Raw genomic sequence first — 20,694 nt, 5'->3', positions numbered from 1 at the left:
AGTTGATTTTATATAGTGTGGCGAGCGCAGCGAGCCACCGTGCCCGAAGCGTGGCGAGCGCAGCGAGCCCCGCGAGGGGACGCGGTCTCATAAGAAAAACGGGAGCCCAGATATTACATAAGTACCGCCTACACAACACAGCAGACTCACAGCTACCACAGGAAATAGCAGAGGGGGCTGTGGCTACTCAGTCTGTAAGGTGGGGTGGTGGTATGGGACAACACTGTATCCCCCAGTCTGTCTCTGTATGTGTCAACCACTGTGCTTGTCCACTATATCTACATGGATTTCAAACACAAGTTACAATTAAAAATCCATTTATTTTAATAATTACATTACTAAATTAATACCATATCTAAAGGCAGAATATTCAATGTAGCCATAATTAATATATGTGGGCTGCGCAGCAGCAATATTAAGAACGCCATTCCAGTGGTTGACACCAAAATAAAGGATCACTTTGATGGTCGGAGAGGGAGGGTGTCAGGGAGATGGAAACACAATGTTGTAAATCTCTTCATAATGTTCCACAAAATGCACTTCCAGTCCTTCAGTAATGAACTCAGCCAGATCATAGTAATCTTTATTATTCTCTGAGGGGAGGATGATACAGGTAACACCTGCCCTTTTAGCCTGTAAATAGAAAGAAGTGTTAAGTGGGTATAATAAATATCACTCTTCTACTGATGTGTCTTCTTACACAGTGTTCATTCTAGCACCCTGCAGCTTTCAAAACCTGTGCAGTCCTGCCTGGGGTGGCGCTTTCTGCTTTGGTACTCCTGGTCTGTATCTCAACATTATCTGTGAGAGAAGCATTACAGCAGAGCGTTACACCCCAGGCAGATCTGCATAAATGAACATCTAACTTCCATGCAGCATGCACCCTGATAATCGCACTTTGCCACATCACTGCCTGACGTTCTAAGTCACCTAATGCTCTATTAAGTTGCTAAATAGTGCTGGAGAGCATAATACCACTGTGCATGGGTCAAATAGCAAATGTAGTTTCTGTTGAACCTGTAATTATGTATACAATAAAACAAAATAATCACCATGAGTCTGACTTCCTGCAGATGGGCTATGGTGGTTGCAAATCATTTTTACTTATACCCCGTTCTTACTGCTGCAAAAACCCGGATTTTTGCCAGGGCAACCAGTCATTTACTGTGTCCTGTCTCAGTGTGAAAAGGTCTTTGTGAAATTCCTGGGTGTTATGCCCTGGGAATTACACACAAGTTTTTTGCAGGGTTTTTCCTGGGTAATACACGGGTGTATGGCAGTGTGAACAGGCTAGACCGGGGTTTTTCACACATGATGCCAAAAGACAAGCTCATTGGGGGATGTAATCATGTGATATGTGCCAGCCAGCCAATAAAAGCTGGTTTTTAAACAGCCAATCACAGCAATATGTACAAATTTCCCAACACCCAATCAAATTCCATACACTTGTTGGAAGGCAGACCATGGAAAGCAGTGTGAAGGGGTCTGAGGTGCAGTATGAAGGGGGTCTGTTGAGCTGAGAAGCTCTGTGTCCCACCAAAAATCCGGCAAGAAAAACCCGGGATTTTGCAGGGGCGGTAATGAGAATGCAGCATGAGGGTTTTGAGTTTTTTGTAATTTTTGTTCACTAAGCAAGCTCAATTCATGTTCACTAATATATGGCTACTTTGATGAATCTTCTCTCTCATAGCTAGTCCCCTCCCCCAAACTTTCAATTGTATACTATGCCACCATGCTGCCTTAGGCTCAAATCTGACTGAACCTAAAGTGGTGTAAATTGCATTGTACACATTATGTGGTGTAAAGCTATGTCGGTACCGGTTTAGAATGAACTACACCTGGGTTGGAAAAACAGTAAAGGTGCCCACAGACGCATCAATTATCGAATGCGTTTTGTACTTTTTAAGCACAAATTGCATCTTATGTACAATTATTGGATGGTGTTTATGGGCTTGTGCGATGCGCGTTCCCGGGAGCCCGATATTGTATGTCTAAAAAAGTACGTGCTGCACGTACTTTTTAGACTACATCTGAAATGTAACATTACAAACATGGGTTCATCACATCACATCGCATGCATCCAAGTGCACATCTCATAGCAAGCTGGAAGAAAAATTGTATAGAACCATTGTACAGACAAAAACGCATAGCACAGTACAATTGTAGCGTCTGTGGGCACCTTAAGGGAGGGGTATAGTGTGGAGGGGTGCCGGACGCGTTCCCGACAGTCATTTACCCAACGTCGGGATCTCGACTGTCACAACTCTGACAGACGGGTGACCGACGACCACCTGCTATTCGCCCTCGTTGGGGTCCACGACCCCCATAGAGGGAGAATAGAATAGGTAGCAAGCGCAGCGAGCCACCATGCCCGCAGTGTGGCAAGCGCAGCAAGCCCGCAAGGAGCTTTGTTGCACTCACTATGCTGTCTGAGTCCGGGCAGTCGGGATCCCGACTGTCGGTACCCTATATCAACACCCATGTGGAGAAATACTATGGATTGTAAGCTTGAAAGCCAGGCCCTCATACCTTTGACTGTCTGTAAATACCCAGTTCATTAAATCACTATATTATATATAGTTGAGCAGAGTACTAGCGTGTAGAGGTGGCCATACACATGCAGATTTATCTGCAGATCTGTGTGGTTGGAACAAAAACATGGTTATGGATGAGAGCAAATGACAGTTGGCCATTTGCTTGGAAATGCTGGAAAACTGACAAACTGTCACATCCATAACCATGTTTTTGTCCCAACCAGCCAGATCTGAAGATAAATCTTACTAGTGTATGGGCACCTTAAGTGTATTGAACCTGAAATGTCTCTATGAAAAACTGCACAAGCGTCTTTAAAAAGTCATATTTAAAACAGGAATCGAACCCTCGGCTAGGACCATGGGAAAGCAAGCAGATGTAGCCACACCCACCTATCCCTGTTTGATAGATTCCCTGGCTCGGAATTGCCACGCTGCGACATCACCGCTCAATGCGTTTTTATGAGCCATGGGAGAAAGATTGTGAATAGATTGCACCAATCTTCATGAGAGTCTCACGTGGTGGTTGGTGCAGAATAGAAGAGCCCAGCTTTATCTATACCATACAGGTCTCCGATGGAATGGGCCAAGTAATCGGCCCAAATTTGGTGAGTGTGATGTCCACTTAGGTCCGATGCGCGATCCAATGCGCATTAAACTGGTGGTCGGACCGACATGCAGGTCCAATCACACTCCGGGGGACAGTGAACAGGGGTTGCATGTAATTCATCACATGTAAAGGTCTTATTTGCATGCGACCCTGCCGCCCGGGAGGGTCCCCTTTGGCTCACTGGTCATCGGTTTGCCATATGCTGCTGCAAGGGATCGCAATAGTGTATGGCCAGCTTTAGTTACTGTTACAGTAAGGCACATTTATAAGGTCAATAATAGTATAGCAGTCAATTTTATACAGTACTGTAAAATAGAAATTAAACTTTTGAAGAGGAGTCAAATTATAGTTTACACTGACAGACACTATGGTTTTAGAACTGCAGTTTTGTCCATGAAGCATTTGCCATTCTTCAGATAAACTGTGTATTGGCATGGTGTGGATTTCTCTTACACCATGAAAGGCTGCAACTGGGAGGCCATGTTCTGCTTTGACTGGAAGGCTGCACTATGAGCTAATATTTAAGGGGATATATCTGTAGCATGACATGGGAAGGGCGTTATGTTTAACAGTCAGTGAACTAAAATACTCTTCATTAGCACTGCGTTTGTGCAAATGTAATAAAATGGCCGGTTTCAGAAACGGACAACTGCTGAGGATAAGGCCTTTTTCCCACATAATCCTTACACTGAACTGGCAATGCAGTTCCCCAAGTTTACAGATCATCTTTTAAGCCATGACAACTAAAGTACTTACCCAAGGGAGTGTGATTCGACCATCATAACACTGTTAATTGCCATTGCTCATAACTAGTAGACGGAAAAGCAGAATAATAGCCTGCTAGCTGCAATTATATGCGGGTCTAATGCTGTGTACACACTTGTACAATCTACATGAGATCCAGATGAGATTTTGACTATGTATACAATTTAGACTATCTGCATACATATAGTGCAGATCCGCTCTATATAGTCTATGCAGCCAAGACTTTCTGCATGAGATCCAGATGAGATTTTGACTATATAGTCAAAATCTCATCTGGATCTCATGCAGATTGTACAAGTGTGTACACACCATAAGTATTACAGCTTGTCGCTGGAATAGCCTTCACAATAGTTTAGATATCAGATTTACAAATTACGGACTTGGACATTATGAGGTAAAAATATTTTTTATGGCACCAACGTCCAAGTTTGGTATTTGTAACATTAAAGTTTTATATATTTTTGTATACTCACAGCTATTGTTTTTTCTTTGATTCCCCCTACAGGCAGGATTTTACCCGTCAAAGACACCTCCCCAGTCATTGCCACATTTTGGCGAGCTGGACGGCCCATAGCAAGAGAAAGTAAAGCAGTGATGATGGTGCAGCCGGCACTAGGACCATCCTTTGGTGTAGCGCCCTAAACAAAATAAAAATATATCACTTATTACAAAAAAATAAATGTATCTGTTCTCTGTTGAGCTTATTGTTCTGGTCATATTCTAACATCGATATTAGTACTTATTTCTGTGCATTATTATAACTCTATGAACTTTGGTTATACAATCAGTGGCATAAGTATAGAGGGTGCAGGGGATGTAGCAGCAATGGGGCCAGGACACTTGGGAGGGAGGCCCTGAAGGCCCAGCAAGCAATTCTACTAGTTTTCCAGATTTAAAAAAAGAATAATAATTTTTTATTAGTAGTGCCGCATTGCTGCTTGTTGGAGAGAAATACCCTGAAGCTTACCAGCGCTGCACGGTTGACGTAGGGATAATAATGTTCATTCTAGCACCCGCCATCTTTGAAAACCCATGCAGTTCCTGTTCCATGCCTGGGGTGTTGCTGTCTGCTGTGGTGTTTCTAGCACCGGTCTGGTTTGCATATCAGTGCTGATATACAGACCACACTGTGCTAGAAGCACTACAGCAGACAGCAACACCCCAGGAAGGGAACAGGAACTGCATGGGTTTTCAAAGATGGCGAGTGCTAGAATGAACACTAGGATAATGTGCCACACAGTACCTCTTCCCAACCATCCATCTGTCAGTCTATACTCCCCATATGGTGCGCTCTTTCTACGCCCCTAGTCTGTCCGTCTATGCCTACCCATTGTCCATTTTATGATGAGGTTTCCGCCTATGCCTGTCCCCTGTGCAACTCTCCATTTGTCTATCTGTATCCCTATATGGTGCTCTGTCATTCTATCCTCCGATTGGCATTTTCATTTTATTGACCCAGCACAGTAGACAAAGTGTAGATGCTCAATATGGAAATAGGATTCTTACTTGATACCAAAATAAGTCATAACACTCACCTCTGGCACATGCAAGTGAATGTGTGAGGTCACCAGCATTTTATTATCTGGATATTTTCTCATTAGGAAAGCACGAGCAAATGTGTAGGCAATTTTTGCACTCTCCTTCATTACATCTCCAAGTTGACCTGTTACTTCCAGAGACCCATCCTTATTTTCTTTGTCAAGTGGACGTCGGAGGGAGGTCTCGATAAATAAGGTGGAACCACCTGAAAAGGGCCCATTTGGGTTTTATAACAGACTAAAATATTGCGGTACTGAACATGTAACCAATCATTCGTAATTTATATATTTAGAGCGGCACTCAGGTCACAGGTAACTTCAAAAACCTGACGATAGTGCCAATAAACAAGCAATAAACAAGCACTGAAACGTTGACAAACAAGACACTGTATTGTCGTTTTTGAAGTTACCTGTGACCCGAGTGCCGAGTGCCATGTATGATGAACAGGAACATCAGAAGAGGAGCTACCACTCCAAAAGAAGGAGGAACTGTGCATCAGTGTGAAATTCACACGCATTACCTATAATAGGACAGAACTAACTCTTATATCCCTAATTTTGAGGGATTTTTCTTCGCGCTAGTACCACCTTTTTTGCATATATATATATATATATATCAATCTATCTATCTCACAGGTTCTCAAAGTTGGTGCATCTTTTGCAGGTCTACTCAAAGAATCAAGTGAAATAATTTCAACATTTAAAATGTCAGTGAGTTATGAGTGCACCTGTCGGGGGACCTAAAAACCGTGAACTGTGTGGGGTTCTGAGGACAGTTTGAGAACCACGGTGGTAGATAAATCATAAGTGAGTTTGTGCAGCAGACTCTAGAACCAGCAGAAAAAAAAAAAGCTGCCCATTTATGATAAATAGTGAAGGAAAGTTATGGTTGCCAGCAGATTATGGCATTAAGATTTCTACAGGAACTTGTTTATGTATTTCCTATCTATGACTTTATCAACTATACCACATAACCAGTTGGCATTTCAAGCCTCATTTCCAAACGGTGAACCAACACACATGATCACAAAAGCCTTTGATCTTCTCACCCATGGCAGTCCAAGCTAGGCCCATGACCACGCCAGGTGGGGTGACATCATACATTCTGTCCACTGTAAAGATTGGCTTTCCAACAAAGTCCTGCAGATTGGATGGGGTCACTTCCACATATTGGGTATCTCCATTCACAATTTTGTAAGCAGACTTGCGTAGAACCTTGAGAAAAAGAAACATTTTTATCACCTGATTATACAGTACTTGCTTTTGGCATAAGTTTCCATTTATGCCAAATGACCCTATTATTGTTTATCTCACCCACCTTCTCCACTTGCTTCTGCAAGTTCCGGACTCCACTCTCTCTGCAGTACTGTTTTATCAGCACAGTGAGAGCATCCGATGTGATGCGAGTCTTTCCTTCGTCCAGCCCACACATAGTCAGAGCCTGTGGTACTAGGTACCTCTACAAACAGACACAAGTTTTATCATGCAGATCTGGGGCATTCCCTTTGTTGCAGGATGGATAAACATGTTCCATAATACCAACTTTTCTAGCTAACAGCAAAGCACACTTTAGAGACCATTCATAAAAAATTACTGACTTTGAAAGAATAAAGGGATCAAACAAGTTTTACCTCAGCTATGGCTAATTTCTCCTGGGCCACATAGCCTGAGATATTGATCATCTCCATACGATCCCTCAGAGGCTCTGGAATGGTCTCGGTTACATTGGCAGTGCAGATGAAGAGGACCTGAAGGAGAGGAAGAGCTCAGTAGGGCAACAATGTTATGGTTACAGTGGCTGACTAATCAGTCATATGTTTTCTTAACTCATCAGAGCTTAAAATATTGGAACAACAACACTGCAGAGAGCACATAATTCCTTTCATCAGTGAACAGTGAATTATAATCGAATGTAACAATCATCAACCTTTATATACAGAGTACCAACATAATCCACAGTGGTGTACAGATATAGAGGAAACCTATGAACAGCACCACAGAAGAAAGCTCCTAACATTAAGATACATACATGAATTAGTATTCAAGTAGAATCCGTCGGTTCTGGTGATCACACACACCTACTAGCATTTGCACGCACAGTAAGAGATGTGATGTGGTGCTCTGTATGTTGCCTATTTACATGTGACTATATGTAGAGATGGACTTGGTCATTGGAGTGTCTGCCAATGACCCCAGTTTACCGTGACAAGTGCTCACATGCCCAAGTTTTATTAGATGCATCCCTCACCGGCGGTTGTCACGTGTTTACGGTGTCCTTCATTCTCGAACTACCTAATCAATGCTTTTTTCTTAAGAAAAATTAAGAGGTCTTTTTTCCAATAAATCCTGCTCTCTAAGATTCAGTGGGATACATGTTATAAAGGAATTAAGCACCACCCAAAGTTGCCAATAACCAATCACAGCAATTAGTCCCTATCTGAGCCAAGGGGACAGTTTCCATTTACGGAGTGATTGACCACACAAGCAAAAAAAAATAAAAAAAAATAAAGGGCTAAAATCCAACCATCCTAAGCACGGCAAGACCACATCCACCAAAGAAAGAGAATAATGTGATTTGTATAACTAATGTGTGTATAATTAAGCTGTATACCTTTATAGTGTTTCATTATATACTGAGCAGCTTTTTATATGTATCAGAATAGAATACATTAACTCTTATTTACAGACAATTTTCATAGGTTTCTTATATTCACACAGTTCTCACTATACATTTTTGGTCTTAGCATTTCCTCCCCATGGGGAATAAAATATGGTCATTCATTCAAGAGAAAGTGAGCATCAGCGCAAGTGCTGAGAAATTGTTATCTCTAATATGCAAGTCATCATGGGGCAAAACATTCTTTGCCAGGTTATAGCATAATCATTGTGTGTGCAAGAACAGTTTGGAGCAACATGCAAAATATCACATTGAGCAATACTGCCGACGCACGTTTCGCTCAAAAAAGGTATTTTTGTAAGAACTTACCGTTCGAATCCCTTTCTCTGATATGGTCCTGGTGACACAGCTCAACACTGGGATGTAGGAGGGTCCGAAGGAGCCAGGCACCTATCCTAAAGCTTTAGAGGGTAGACTCCTCCCCTACTGCATCCCGGACTCTTCAGTTCAATCTTTCAAAGCCACTGGAATACATTAACTCAGTACAAACGCCTGCACATATTATATGCACATTTTATAACAGTAACTGTTAACTTTTAACCATTTTAACATGAACATCATGAAACTTCTGGCATACTTACTGAGCGTAAGGGAGGGATCGCTGTGTCACCAGGACCATATCAGAGAAAGGGATTCGAACGGTAAGTTCTTACAAAAATCCCTTTTTCTCTTTCAATGGTCCTGGTGACACAGCTCAACACTGGGACGTTCCAGAGCCGGTCCTTTGGGTGGGTACGCTCAGGTCTGCAGCTCTCAGCACTGCTCGCCCGAATGATGCGTCCTCCGACGTGAACTCGTGGAATCTATAGAATTTGGCAAAGGTATGAACAGATGACCAAGTGGCAGCCCTGCAAACCTGCTCAGCTGTGGCCCCATGTCGAACCGCCCAAGAGGTGGCAACTGACCTGGTGGTATGCGCATTTATTCTGGCCGGTACCGGTCTACCCACTTTGGTGTATGCAAAGGCTATCACAGACCGCAACCACCTAGCAATAGTCTGCTTAGATGCAGGCCAACCATTTTTGTGTACGTCATACAGTACCAATAAAGTATCAGTCTTTCTGACACTCTTTACTCTGTCCACATAGATGCGTAAAGCACGCACAACATCCAAACTCTTCAACTTGTCCCTTTTCTTAGAACCCTCAGGGGGTTGAAACACAGGTAGAACTATCTCCTGATTTAAATGGAAGGCAGAGACTACCTTCGGTAAAAACTGAGGCACTGTTCTCAGAACTGCCCTGTCATCATGAAAAATTAGGAAGGGAGATTTGCATGACAAAGCTCCCAACTCTGACACCCTTTTAGCAGATGCCACTGCCAACAAGAACACTAGCTTCCATGTGAGAAACTTAAGGTCCGCCGACCTTAAAGGCTCAAAGGGTGCCTTCTGAAGGCATTCCAAAACCAGTGACAGATCCCAAGGTGCTACTGGTTGCTTGTATGGAGGTTTCAACCTGGATACTCCTTGTAAAAAGGTTTGAATTTCCGGCAAAATGGCTATCCTTTTCTGGAAATAGATGGACAAGGCCGAAATCTGCACCTTCAATGACTGAAGGCTTAGGCCCGATGAAAAACCATCTTGTAAGAATTCCATCATTCTTGATAGCTTAAAATGAGATGTGTGAGCCTTTCTTCTCTCACACCATCGAATGTAAGTCTTCCAGACTCTATAATAATTTGCCGAAGATACAGCTTTTCTGGCTTTTATCATAGTCTGTACTACTGCCTCAGAAAACCCTTTCCTTTTCAAAATGGCGGTTTCAATAGCCAGGCCGTCAAAATCAATCGATCGGAATCCAGGTGATTGAATGGGCCTTGTCTTAGAAGGTCTGGCCTCAGAGGTAGACGCCATGAGTCCACAGACAACCTCTGAAGCCTCGAGTACCAGGACCTCCTTGGCCAATCTGGGGCCACTAAAATCACCGGAACCTTCTGCCCCTGTATTTTCTTCAAAAGTCTCGCTAACATTGGTACTGGTGGGAATGCATAGAGGAGATCTCCCTGCCAGTGAATAGTCATGGCATCCACTGCCTCCGCTAGTGGATCCCTCGTTCTGGCATAGAACCTGGGCACCTGATGGTTGAACCTGGATGCCATCAGGTCCACATCCGGAGTTCCCCACATCAAAGTGATCTGGTGAAACAGGGTGAGGGTGTAAGCTCCATTCCCCTTCCTTGAGCTCCTCCCTGCTCAGGAACTCGGCTTCTATATTCTCTATTCCTGGAATGAATATAGCCGATACAGCTGGAACATTCTGTTCCGCCCATAGGAAGATTCTGGACACCTCCCACATGGCCAATTTGCTGCGTGTACCTCCCTGGTGATTCAGATACGCCACAGCTGTGGCATTGTCGGTCTTCCTCGGTAATCCTCAAAGGGAGGTTCAGTAACCTGTCTCCCGCCAAGGAAATCACTTTCCAGACAGCTCTCAGCTCCAAGATGTTGATTGGTAACACTGATTCCTCTGCCGTCCACAGGCCCTGCAGCCTGAGATCCAGGACTACTGCCCCCCAGCCCCTGAGACTGGCGTCGGTAGTTACTACCAACCAGTCCCAGGTCTGTAATGACCGACCCCACTGAAGGGAATCTACTTCTGTCCACCATTTCAAGGAGTCTCGAGTGTCCGAAGACAGCACTATCATCTCCGACTTCATGGTCAGAGTGTTTCCTGACCAGGCTGACAAAATGTTCCATTGGAACACCCGAGAGTGGAACCTGGCAAATTGAAGCGTCTCAAATGACGCCACCATTTTCCCCAGGAGCTTGAGGCACCTTCATACTGAAATGCTCTGAGCCCTGAGAATCTCCTGGACTAAGGTGACCAGATTCCTGGCCTTTACCTCCGGAAGAAATACCCGATGGAGATGGGTATTCAGTATGACTCCCAAGAATTGGAGCCTCTGTGATGGTACCAACTGAGATTTTTGTAAATTTAAAATCCAGCCGTGAGCCTGCAAAAAACTGATGGCCTCTGCCAAGTGACTCTGAAGCATGGCTGCTGACTCTGCTTTGAACAGGAGATCGTCCAAATAGGGTATTACTGTGATTCCCCTGAGCCTCAGCACCGCCGCCATCACTGACATTATCTTTGTGAATACCCTTGGCGCGGTTGCTAGCCCAAAGGGTAACGCCCGGAATTGTAAATGCAGGTCTCCTATAGCAAACCTCAACAAGGTCTGATGCTCCGGGTGTATAGGGACGTGCAGATATGCGTCCTGGACATCCATGGACGCCAAAAATTCTCCCTGGTACAGACTCAGGAGTACTGACCGTAGGGACTCCATTTTGAAATGGTCTACCCATAAATGAACATTTAGGGACTTCAAATTTAGTATTGGCCTGAAAGACCCGTCTGGTTTGGGCACCAGAAATAGAGTGGAGTAAAAGCCTTTCTTCCACTCTGCCCTGGGAACCGGGGTAACCACCCCTTTCTCCAAAAGGGAGTGAGCTGCTCTCACAAGAGCTGTACGAAGCAGCGCCTCCTTTGGTAAGGATGTGGGAATGAACCTTTTCGGAGGCAGACCTCTGAAAGGGATTTTGTAGCCCTGGGTTATAATATCTAACACCCAGGCATCCTGGTCTAGAGAAGCCCATGCGTCCCTGAAGTGTGTGAGACGCCCCCCCACCTTTATCACTGCCGGGCAACACTCCTGACAGTCATGCGGAGGGTTTATCCTCTCCTTTGGAGGCAGGCTTCTTGTTAAAAGAACCAAACTTGGACTTATGTGTCTTGCCCCTAGAGGACTGAAACTTTCCCCTGAAAGACTGTCCTCGAAAGGACGCACCACCTCTAGGGGAGGGCCGAAAGGACGGCCTAAAAGCAGAGAACCTGGAGGTCTGCTTAGCCGAGGGAGCCGGCAGAAATGTACTTTTGCCGCCCGTGGCCTGTTTAATAATTTCCTCTAGTTCTGTTCCAAATAGTAACTTTCCCTTGAAAGCTAAAGTTTCTAGGGCCTTTTTGGACTCATTGTCCGCTTCCCAGGCCTTAAGCCAGAGCACTCTCCTGGCATTAATAGAGACTGTGGATACTCTGGTCGCCATTTTAAGAGCTTCCTCCTCTGCTTCCACCACATACTCTGCAGCTGCCTTCATTTTCTCTGCCAGCAGCAATGCACCAGGGTCTGCCTGCAGCATGGTGCATAATTCACCAGCCCATTCAATCATGGCCTTAGAGACCCAGGCTGAAGCAATAAGGGGGCGTAGAGTGAATCCCACCCCTTCAAAAATAGCCTTGAGGTTACCCTCCAGCTTTTTATCCACAGAATCTTTAAAAGCTGCACCGCCCTGTACTGGCAATACAGTAGCCTTGGACAAACGTGCCACTGAAGCGTCCACAACTGGCACCTTTTCCCAGAGCTCTGCATGAGACTCTGGCATGGGGTACAGACTAAGGAATCTCTTAGGCATCTGTAGCCTCTTATCAGGAGTTTTCCAAGCCTCTTTCAACAATTCCTGTAACCCCTCACCTTTAACAGGAGTCTTATCCTCCACAGACAGTTTTAAAGCTTGTTTCACAGCTACAATAAGATCCTCTATACCAGCAGAAGAGGTCTCTTCAAAATCATCACCCTGATCCCAGGGGATGTCAGTATACGCTCCCTCCTCCTCATCTGCCAAAGAAGGCATAGCATAAGACCTTTTAGGGGTCCCTGCAACGTCATCCATTTTGTCTAGTATTTCACTAAACCTATTGATACCCTTAGCAGTATCCTGCATCACCTGAATAAGAGCAGGATCTGCCTGGGTAAGAGGCAAGGAGCCAGAAGACTGCTGAGATGATGGCATAGGTCTCTGTGATTCTACCAACACATCACTCTGCCTGTCCAGAAGCTGCACCAAAGCGTTCACTGACCTGCCTAGGGCACTGGCCCACGCGGGTTCAATCTGCTCTGCCCTATGGGCTTCACTCCCCATGGGTCTCACAGCAGCGCAAGTAATACATAAGCCCCCCTTGGCCATCTGCTCAGGGACAAATTTCTGTGTGCATACATTGCACGCGCTCAGTGCAATAAGGGCTCCCTCCCCCAAAACCACAGCCTGATGCTCAGACATGATGCAAGTGAAAATATATTATATATATATATAAATATACAGTGCAAACAATGTACCAGCGTTTATACAGAGTCAATGCACCCAATCACTTAGCTGTCTGTTGGTTTCAGATGCGGGGAAACGATGCCCAGGAAATCCAAATCACTCTGCCAGGATCAGTAAGCCAGCTCAGCTCTGCTGCAAGCGTTCTGAAAGGCGCCAAACACAGAGTGAGGGAAGAGACCAAAAGTCCCTGCTGCTGCGGGGTCCGTGACCTTTTGGCGCCAACCACCCCCAGTCAGCCGCTCCCTAGGTAGGATTTCCTAGTTCCAGTGTCTCCCCCTCGACTGGGGATCACTTGGAACATGCCTGTCACAACGCTGCTGTCCTCTCATATAGGAGCTCAGCGTGTAAGCTCCGCATAAAATGGCCGCCGCCATCACGGAGCACCTGTCCCCCATGATCCCCACCTAAACGTGGAGCCGGTTTCAGGGTACTCCGGAGCCCAGGCAGCTTCTCAATAGAAGCTGTAAGTGCTGCACAGGGAGGCCAGACAGCGTCTCCCTTGTGCACAGTGAGCTGACAGGACGCGCTTCTGTCAGCTCCTGCTGCGCTAGCAGTGTGAGGATTCACTATGAGAATCCTCACACTGTGCCTACCTAGCTAGGGTGAAAGTTAATAAAACAATAAAAATTCCCTAACTACTCTAATTCTTCGGCTGCTCCTGCAGCCCTTTAGAATAGCACCCACTCCAGTGGGCACCTAACACGAACTGAAGAGTCCGGGATGCAGTAGGGGAGGAGTCTACCCTCTAAAGCTTTAGGATAGGTGCCTGGCTCCTTCGGACCCTCCTACATCCCAGTGTTGAGCTGTGTCACCAGGACCATTGAAAGAGAAAGCTTGTTTTTATTTAGACCTCAGAAAAACAAAAAATTTAACCGAAAGACCCAGTGCCTTTGTACAACTGTTCCAACTGATTTCACCACTCACTGGGGTCTGTGCTCCTTCCTGGCTGACTAGAGGAGTTTTTGGGGGATTTCATTGTGTTTGGTTGAGAAGGCTTTAAGCATTCCTCTACTAAAGATTTTTGCTTCAGCATATGAAAATATGGATATTTAATATCAGTACATTATGGGGCAGAAAGATACTTCCCTGTGAAAGACTAATCATTTGGAATCCAGACTTTACATTTTTGCCACCATAGTTTAACAGTTCCAAGTTGTGATATCTAGGTGGCTGAGGTAGGATGAAGCAATCTCAAGCTGGCCAACCATCTGAACTGTGGAATCTGTAAGGGTAAAGTTTTGAAGACCCATCAATAAATCCAGACCCCATTTCTTCATAGGATTTAGTAAATAAGTGATAGCAGAAGAGGGGTGGTTACTTGTGTAGTTTCACGGCGGCAGATACGTAGTTAGCGTAGCGTCCCTGTCAGAATCAGCGTACTGTTCCCGCGGCCAGCGTAATCAACGTCCCTGTCAGTATCAGCGTAGTGTTCCCGCCCGTTCACGGCCAGCCGGAGCTTACGTAGTTAGCGTAGTCAGCGTAGTGTTCCCGCCTGTTCACGGCCAGCCGGAGCTTACGTAGTTAGCGTAGTCAGTCAGCACTTATTACATTGTGTGGGAAATATTGACCCTTTTAACCTGCCTGACATGACAGGTGTGAATGTGTTCCTGAAACACCCCCACTATCCATGCCAGCCCAAAGTGAGGCAAGCATAGCAAACCCCGCGAGGGGACGTGGTACGCGTCCTCCCAACTTTTTCATACCCCACTTTCCACGTTAGCGTGGAGTTGATTTTATAAAAAGTGGCGAGCCCTAAGCATGGTGAGTGGACGTGTAAAACACATCAAGTATTCCGCGTCCCCTCACCACACTTTATAAAATCAACTCCACGCTGACGTGGATAGTGAGGGTATGAAAAGGTCGGGAGGACGTGTACTGCGGGGCTCACCATGCTTCGGGCTGGCGTGGATAGTGGGGGTTTAAAAAGGAGGTATTTGTCAGTAACATGGAGCACTGGCAAATGCATCCTTTATTGTGCATGAGAAGCACTTGCGCACTGCATCCCCCTTTGTACAGGAGACGCACGCGCTACCGAACCCCTAACCCTGTCCGTCTCCCTGAAGTGGACACAGGCAGGGTTGCCGTACCCTGCCGCAATAATTACTGAGACGTAGGAGCATCTGAGACGCTCCTGCGTCTCAGACAGATGGAGCCTCTCCGCAAGCGCCCGCATGATTCCTTCTCCGCCAGCGCTGTGTGAGGCTTGCCAGGGATGCCGGGGACAGAGCTGCAGCTCCCGGGGACAGTACGGTGACTAGCTGCCTGACGGGAAGACTACGCTGACTACACAGGGCTGCCGTGAAGTCACTACACTGATATCCCACTCGCTCTCCCATCATTTTAAAACCGTTCATAACTCATCAATTTCTCATATTTTAAGATTTTTTGGTATGAAGATTGCAAATCCTGGTTTTAGAAATAAGAATTTAAACACGTGTCTGGCAAAGGAGGAGATGTGTATGATATATAACTGTGATACACTGAAGCCAAAAGGCTTGAATGCAGATTTTGAGTTAAAATGGTTTTTATGATGATTTTTTAACCATATCTTATCTGCCTTCTATATCTATACTTGCTGCTAGTTTCGTTTTTTAAAGGAGTTTTTTTTTAGAATGAAATGTCTTTTAAAATGAGTGTATTTATGTTTTTAAATGATTTTTATTGTATTTATTGCACTGCACTAATTGCGATTGTTATTATTGTATTGGGCGTTTGGGAAATATGAATGCCAGAAACTCCTATATGGAAGGAATAAGATGCGCCCTTAACAAAGATGGCGCCCGCATCCCAAGCATAAGGCGATGACAGGAAATAGCCTCACACAGTGTCACCGGAAGGTGTCACAGACAAACCGGGGAGATCCGCCAAGGACATAGGAGGGGGAACTATCGCGGCGCACCCGGGAGACCCGGAAGTGGGGCATGGATGCGAACATCACGCAACTGGAAGTGGGGCATCTAATAACATATGACGATAAAAAACGATCTAAAAACCCGCGAAAACGGAGCGGGCGGATTGGTGGGATGTAAATGGAACAAAAAGAAATATGCAGCGCTCTTTTAATGATGCACTCAAACTGATAATACAAAACACATTTATTGCTAAAAATCACAAAATAATATAGAAGGATAAGGGTACTTCTTGATGATGTTCCTCCTGTGTTCCAAGAAGCGGACTCGGAGGGGCCTTGTGGTTCTCCCCACATACTTGAGGCCGCATCCACAAGTTAACAAGTAGATAACATAATTCATGTCACAATTTATAAAACCTTTGATTGTTTTGGATATATCACCTATTTGGATCTCCAGAGTCCTATTAACGATGAATCTACAGGTAATGCAAGAGCCTCTTCCACACCTGAAACAACCCTGGGTCTTTTGGGGGAGCCAATTGGTGGTGGCACTTGATTCATTCATACATCCTCCCTCTCTAAGGGCACTCGGTGCTAGTAAGGATTTGAGAGATTTGTTCTTTCTAAAAATGAACGATGGTCTGGGGGGGTAGGATATTGCCCAAAACAGGGTCCTGTCTCAGTATGTTAAAGTTTTTTTGGATTATTCTTTTTATCTCATTGGACCGATTGTTAAAAGTTTAAATAAAGGGCAGATTATTCGTAATTGGTTTGTTGTCTTTTTTCTTTTTTGTTGTTATGCTGTTAAGTAAATCCTTTCTATCGGAAACCCGTGCATGTTGTACTGCCTCTTCTATCAGTTTTTTGGGATATCCTCGTTCTAAAAAGGCTAGGGACAAAATATACTATTATTTCTGTTGACAGGTCCATATGCCATAATTTCATTGCACTTTAACCTATTCTTGATACTTCTATCTGTACAGTTTTTATAATATAAATTTTATCCTTATATATTATTTTGTGATTTTTAGCAATAAATGTGTTTTGTATTATCAGTTTGATTGCATCATTAAAAGAGCGCTGCATATTTCTTTTTGTTCTTGTACTTTTTAAGGGACCCGACTAATCCCTCTTGCAGCTGCTCATATTGAGATATACAGCCCTGATAAGCGCTCTATACAGTTTTCTGTATTTTCTCCTGGGATGTAAATAGCCTCTGCTACATTAAGGCACACAGGAAACACACATCCATTCTCCTTGAAAAAGGACACATAGGTGTCCGAAACGCGTTGGAGGTGCTGTGTTTGGACTGAGCAAGTGGTGACAGTGGAATTCTCATCGGACGTGTGTGGAATCCTGCCCGGGCTGTGTCATCCATGATCCACTGCATGCTTTGATGAGAGCCTTTACCTGGTTCTCCAACTTAAATGGTAAAATCCACTCCACTATTTGACTCAGGGGACTTAATTGTCTTGTTTTAAAATTGTTGTACATAAAAAAAAAGTAGTATCACACTATATACCTCTCCTCTTTATTTTGGGAAAAATACTTACCACTCATGGGAGGAAAACACCATATCCAATTAAATTGGTGAAGAGTTTCCTGATATCTGGGTACCCCTCCCTGTGTGTCTGTCGATTACAGAGAAGAGAAGACGCCTATTATCCCTAAGGGATGTATGGTAGATATTTAAGCGCTGCCTGTTGAGGATTGACCCCGATAATATCCTTGGATATTGACTCTTAACATTACGCTAGGCAGCCGTTGGGCTACGCTGACAACGTAGCTTAGCCTACGCTGAAAACATAGAGTAGCCTGCCGCCATGAAACTACACAAGTACCGAGGGGTGAAAGACTATACAAGATGTGGTGAACAGTTTTAGAAGATCATCCGAATAGACACCACCAAACTTAGAGGATGCTGGCCTTTTGTTTGGATAACATTGAAAGGAAAGACAGATCAGGTCTGAATTCCCTTCAAAACCATATAGGTTTCTGCAGTGCTTATTCTTTTAAAATGCTTTTTTGGTGGTATTTCATCTCCCCTGGATAATGGGTGAATATTGTAATTAATAACACAGAAAGTTAAATAGGCAGTCTAGCAAATAAAAGAAATGCAGAAGGCAGATCAGAAATGGGGTCTGGATTCCCTAATGGTGCCCATACACGGTCCGTTAAACGGATCCGTTTGGGTCTTAATTAGCATGCATCGGATCGCATGCCTAGTGCATGCCTAGTGCATGCAATGCGATCCGATGTTTAGCTAGTACAAAAAGTATGTACCGTATACCGTATACTTTTTGTACCGTACTATGTGATGTGCGGGAGCGCGCATCGCATAGTACAAAGCGGACGGTCCGGGAACGGACCGTCTATGGGTACCTTAAGAGTGAGAATGAGTCTTAATTAGAACAGCAATGGATTGAATAGTTCTTCACCTTTGTTAGTGTGTTTGCCTAGAGTTAGGTGTACGGAAACAATCATCATAGACCTTATACGATGGAATAAAAACCAAACAAGCAAATACGAACTATGGCATGTCAGCAGCCCTAACCTTTGGCCTTTGAAAAATCACAACAGCTAGAGGTTAAAAAAAAGTGAAGGGAAGGTACTCTTTCTTACATGGGTATGAGGGGCAGATTTATTAAGCTCGGTGAAGTGATAAAGTGTCTGATTTTTATCACCGGCCAATCAGCTCATACCTGTGAAGTTACAGGCTTGGTTTGAAAAATGACAGGTAGGAGCTGATTGGCTGGTGATAAAAACCAGACAGTTTATTACTTCACCGAGCTTAATAAATCTACCCCTGAGAGTGCTGCTCACTTTTATTGTTCTATTGTTATACATAATCTACAGTTAACTGCCCATATTTATGATGATGACTGAGTGTTAAGCTTTTAATAATAGATTTCAGTAGGATCTCAATGTCTGAAAAATCCTGTCAACCATTTTGGGAAAAAAATATATAATTCCTACAAATATTTAGGAAACAACTGCACGTCTTACCTTCGATAAATCTACAGGCACATCCAAATAATGGTCCAGAAAGTTTGAGTTCTGCTCTGGATCCAGGAGCTCAAGAAGAGCAGAAGACGGGTCGCCTTGATACCCACGCCCGAGTTTGTCCACCTGTCAGTGAAAGACACACTGCCATTTCATCATTCACAAGTCAGGTCAAGTAAAGCGAGATTGCAAATGAAATGTTGTGTCCTTTCCGAAAATGACACTTGGCTGCAATATTCACCTTCAGAGGCACATTTCTTTCACAGAAAACAAAATGCATGAATGAATGGTCTCCCAATATAACCAGGAGTATAACTAACAGACGAAAGGGTCTTTGAAATCATATTTTTGTAAATACTACAGAAGGGAAGTAAAAGTGGTCACAGAATGAGGATGGAATACTTTTGGATGAATACAAGAATGCAATCAGATACCAATAAAATCATATCTATGCAATAGTTGAATGCATGGCACTTTATAAAGAAAAGCTCCCTTATAGTCACTAGTAGACACTTACAAATGAGGTTCTAGAACAAAGACTTTCAAGTACCAGTCCCTATAATGCAAAATTCAGCTTCTTGTGTATTCCTCCTTTCACAGATTGTGCCTGAGGTGCAATGAAACAGTGTTTAAAACCAGGAGATTATATCAACATTACACTGCAGTATATGTGCAGTGGTCAGCAGTGCTGCCTCACAGCAGTGAGGTCTTGGCTACGATTCCCACCAGGGCCCTAACTGTGTGGCCTTTGTATATTCTTCCCATACTTGCTTGGGATGGCTTATTCCGGGTACTTCCTTCCCACATATTATAGAGAATGTAGATTGTAATCTCCACTGGGTCAGGTACTGATGTGAATTGCACAAATATTCTGTTAAGCGCTGGGGAGCATGTATGCACTATATTAATAAATAAGTGCAGGATATTGCAAACCTCATCAATAAGAACAAGAGGGTTCTCTGTCTTTGTCTTCTTCAGGCATTGAATGATTTTCCCTGGCATGGCACCAACATATGTCCTCCTGCAAAAAGAATGAGAACCATAGAATGGTTGTTGTACATAGCTATTACACACACACATACACACAATTTTGGCTCAAGTGATCTTAATTTGCACAGGTCAAGATTATAGAAGATATTGCAATTTCAATGGTAAAGAAAATGAATCGTAAGAACTGTAACCTTAGCCTGCTCCATTCTAATAGCTACAGATATGTCCCCGCCCACTGTGCATATAAATCGCCTGTCTCGATTACTGAGTAATCAAGGTTTTAGTTACTCAGCTTTAAAAATACTTCTTTTAGCTAAACTGATTAATAAAAAACAAACAAAAAACAAACACACACCTGGGTACAGTGGTTAAAATAAGGTTAAAACTTATGTTTTAGAATATAAAAAAAGGTTTTATTTTACTGTATATACGGGTGCCCAATCCATGAAAAGCAGAACACACAAAAAAACAATGACTTATGCCCTGATCCCATCAGTCTTGAAGCACTGTAAGAATTAATGAGGACCCAGACAGAACAAACATCAATTGGGTTCTGCACAAATAGCACCTCACTCAGAAGGATGTGGCCTGTAACTAGGGGGATATATAGAACAGGTGATTTGGCAAAG

The 20,694-nt window shown here is 44.0% G+C and overlaps 1 protein-coding gene across 1 annotated transcript in view; it reads right to left on the bottom strand.

Moving 5' to 3' along the window:
* Positions 1–300: 300 nt before the first annotated feature.
* LONP1 (lon peptidase 1, mitochondrial) overlaps positions 301–20,694 on the bottom strand; it is a 47,098-nt gene continuing 26,704 nt past the window's right edge. The window contains exons 11-18 of the mRNA XM_083174804.1: positions 20,009–20,096; positions 19,079–19,201; positions 7,076–7,192; positions 6,763–6,903; positions 6,494–6,659; positions 5,442–5,650; positions 4,380–4,544; positions 301–633 (exon numbers count right to left, since the gene is read on the bottom strand). Of these exons, the coding sequence (XP_083030930.1) occupies positions 484–633; positions 4,380–4,544; positions 5,442–5,650; positions 6,494–6,659; positions 6,763–6,903; positions 7,076–7,192; positions 19,079–19,201; positions 20,009–20,096 (1,159 nt within the window). The 3' untranslated portion in view covers positions 301–483. The remainder of the gene's footprint in view (positions 634–4,379; positions 4,545–5,441; positions 5,651–6,493; positions 6,660–6,762; positions 6,904–7,075; positions 7,193–19,078; positions 19,202–20,008; positions 20,097–20,694) is intronic.

This window comes from Crinia signifera, chromosome 1, assembly GCF_055691185.1.
Source record: "Crinia signifera chromosome 1, ASM5569118v1, whole genome shotgun sequence".
Classification (NCBI taxonomy): Eukaryota; Metazoa; Chordata; class Amphibia; order Anura; family Myobatrachidae; genus Crinia; species Crinia signifera.
Note: the sequence above shows the minus strand (reverse complement) of the source record. Positions and strands in the feature narration are given on the sequence as shown.